The sequence below is a fragment of the Bos grunniens genome, chromosome 15 (assembly GCF_055505025.1).
Source record: "Bos grunniens cultivar Pamir isolate PY7600 chromosome 15, Bosgru_T2T1.0, whole genome shotgun sequence".
Classification (NCBI taxonomy): Eukaryota; Metazoa; Chordata; class Mammalia; order Artiodactyla; family Bovidae; genus Bos; species Bos grunniens.
Genome location: NC_141179.1, coordinates 78,648,364 through 78,649,290, shown reverse-complemented (window position 1 = coordinate 78,649,290; position 927 = coordinate 78,648,364). Strand labels below are relative to the sequence as shown.

The 927-nt window shown below is 50.6% G+C and overlaps 1 protein-coding gene across 1 annotated transcript; it reads left to right on the top strand.

Annotated features, from left to right (window-relative positions):
- On the top strand, window positions 1–927 carry LOC147358575 (olfactory receptor 4C3-like). Its single transcript, XM_086341712.1, has one exon. It carries the CDS (start codon window positions 1–3, stop codon window positions 925–927), a length of 927 nt encoding a protein of 308 aa, XP_086197838.1.

Below are 927 nucleotides of genomic sequence, written 5' to 3'. Positions count from 1 at the left end.
ATGGAAATACCACACAACATCACAGAATTTTTCATGCTGGGACTTTCACAGAACCCAGAAGTGCAAAGAGCTCTCTTTGTGGCCTTTTTGACCATATACGGGATCACAGTCTGTGGCAATATTCTCATTGTGATCACCATCACCTGTAATCCCACGCTGGTTTCCCCTATGTATTTTTTCCTGGCCAACCTGTCCTTTATTGATACCTGTTATTCTTCTTCTATGGCCCCTAGACTCATAGCTGACTCCTTGTATGAGGGGAGAGCCATCTCCTATGAGGGTTGCATGGCTCAGCTCTTTGGAGCTCATTTTTTTGGAGGTGCTGAGATCATCCTGCTCACGGTGATGGCCTATGACTGCTACGTGGCCATCTGCAAGCCCCTGCACTACACGGCCGTCATGACCAGGCATCGCTGTGCCCTGCTGGTGGGGCTGGCTTGGCTGGGGGGCTTCCTGCATTCCCTGGTTCAGCTCCTGCTGGTCCTGCAGTTGCCCTTCTGCGGGCCTAACGTGATCAATCACTTTGTCTGTGACTTGTACCCCTTGCTGGAACTTGCCTGCACTGACACCTATGTCATCGGCCTGCTGGTGGTGGCCAACAGTGGCGTGATCTGCCTGTTGAACTTCCTCCTGCTGGCTGCCTCCTACCTGGTCATCCTGCGCTCCTTGAGGTCCCACAGCGCAGAGGGGAGGCGCAGGGCCCTCTCCACCTGCGGGGCCCACTTTACAGTTGTTGCCTTGTTCTTCGTGCCTTGTATGTTTACTTACATGCTGCCGTCATCTACTTTATCTATAGACAAAAACATGGCAGTATTTTATGGTATCCTGACTCCCATGTTGAATCCACTCATTTACACTCTGAGAAATGAAGAGGTAAAGAATGCCTTGACAAAGTTCTTCACACAGCAAGATCTTAAATGTAGCTAA

Bases quoted from the DNA above. Each gene is read 5' to 3' on its own strand.
- LOC147358575 (XM_086341712.1), top strand. From the start codon at position 1: ATGGAAATACCACACAACATCACAGAATTTTTCATGCTGGGACTTTCA.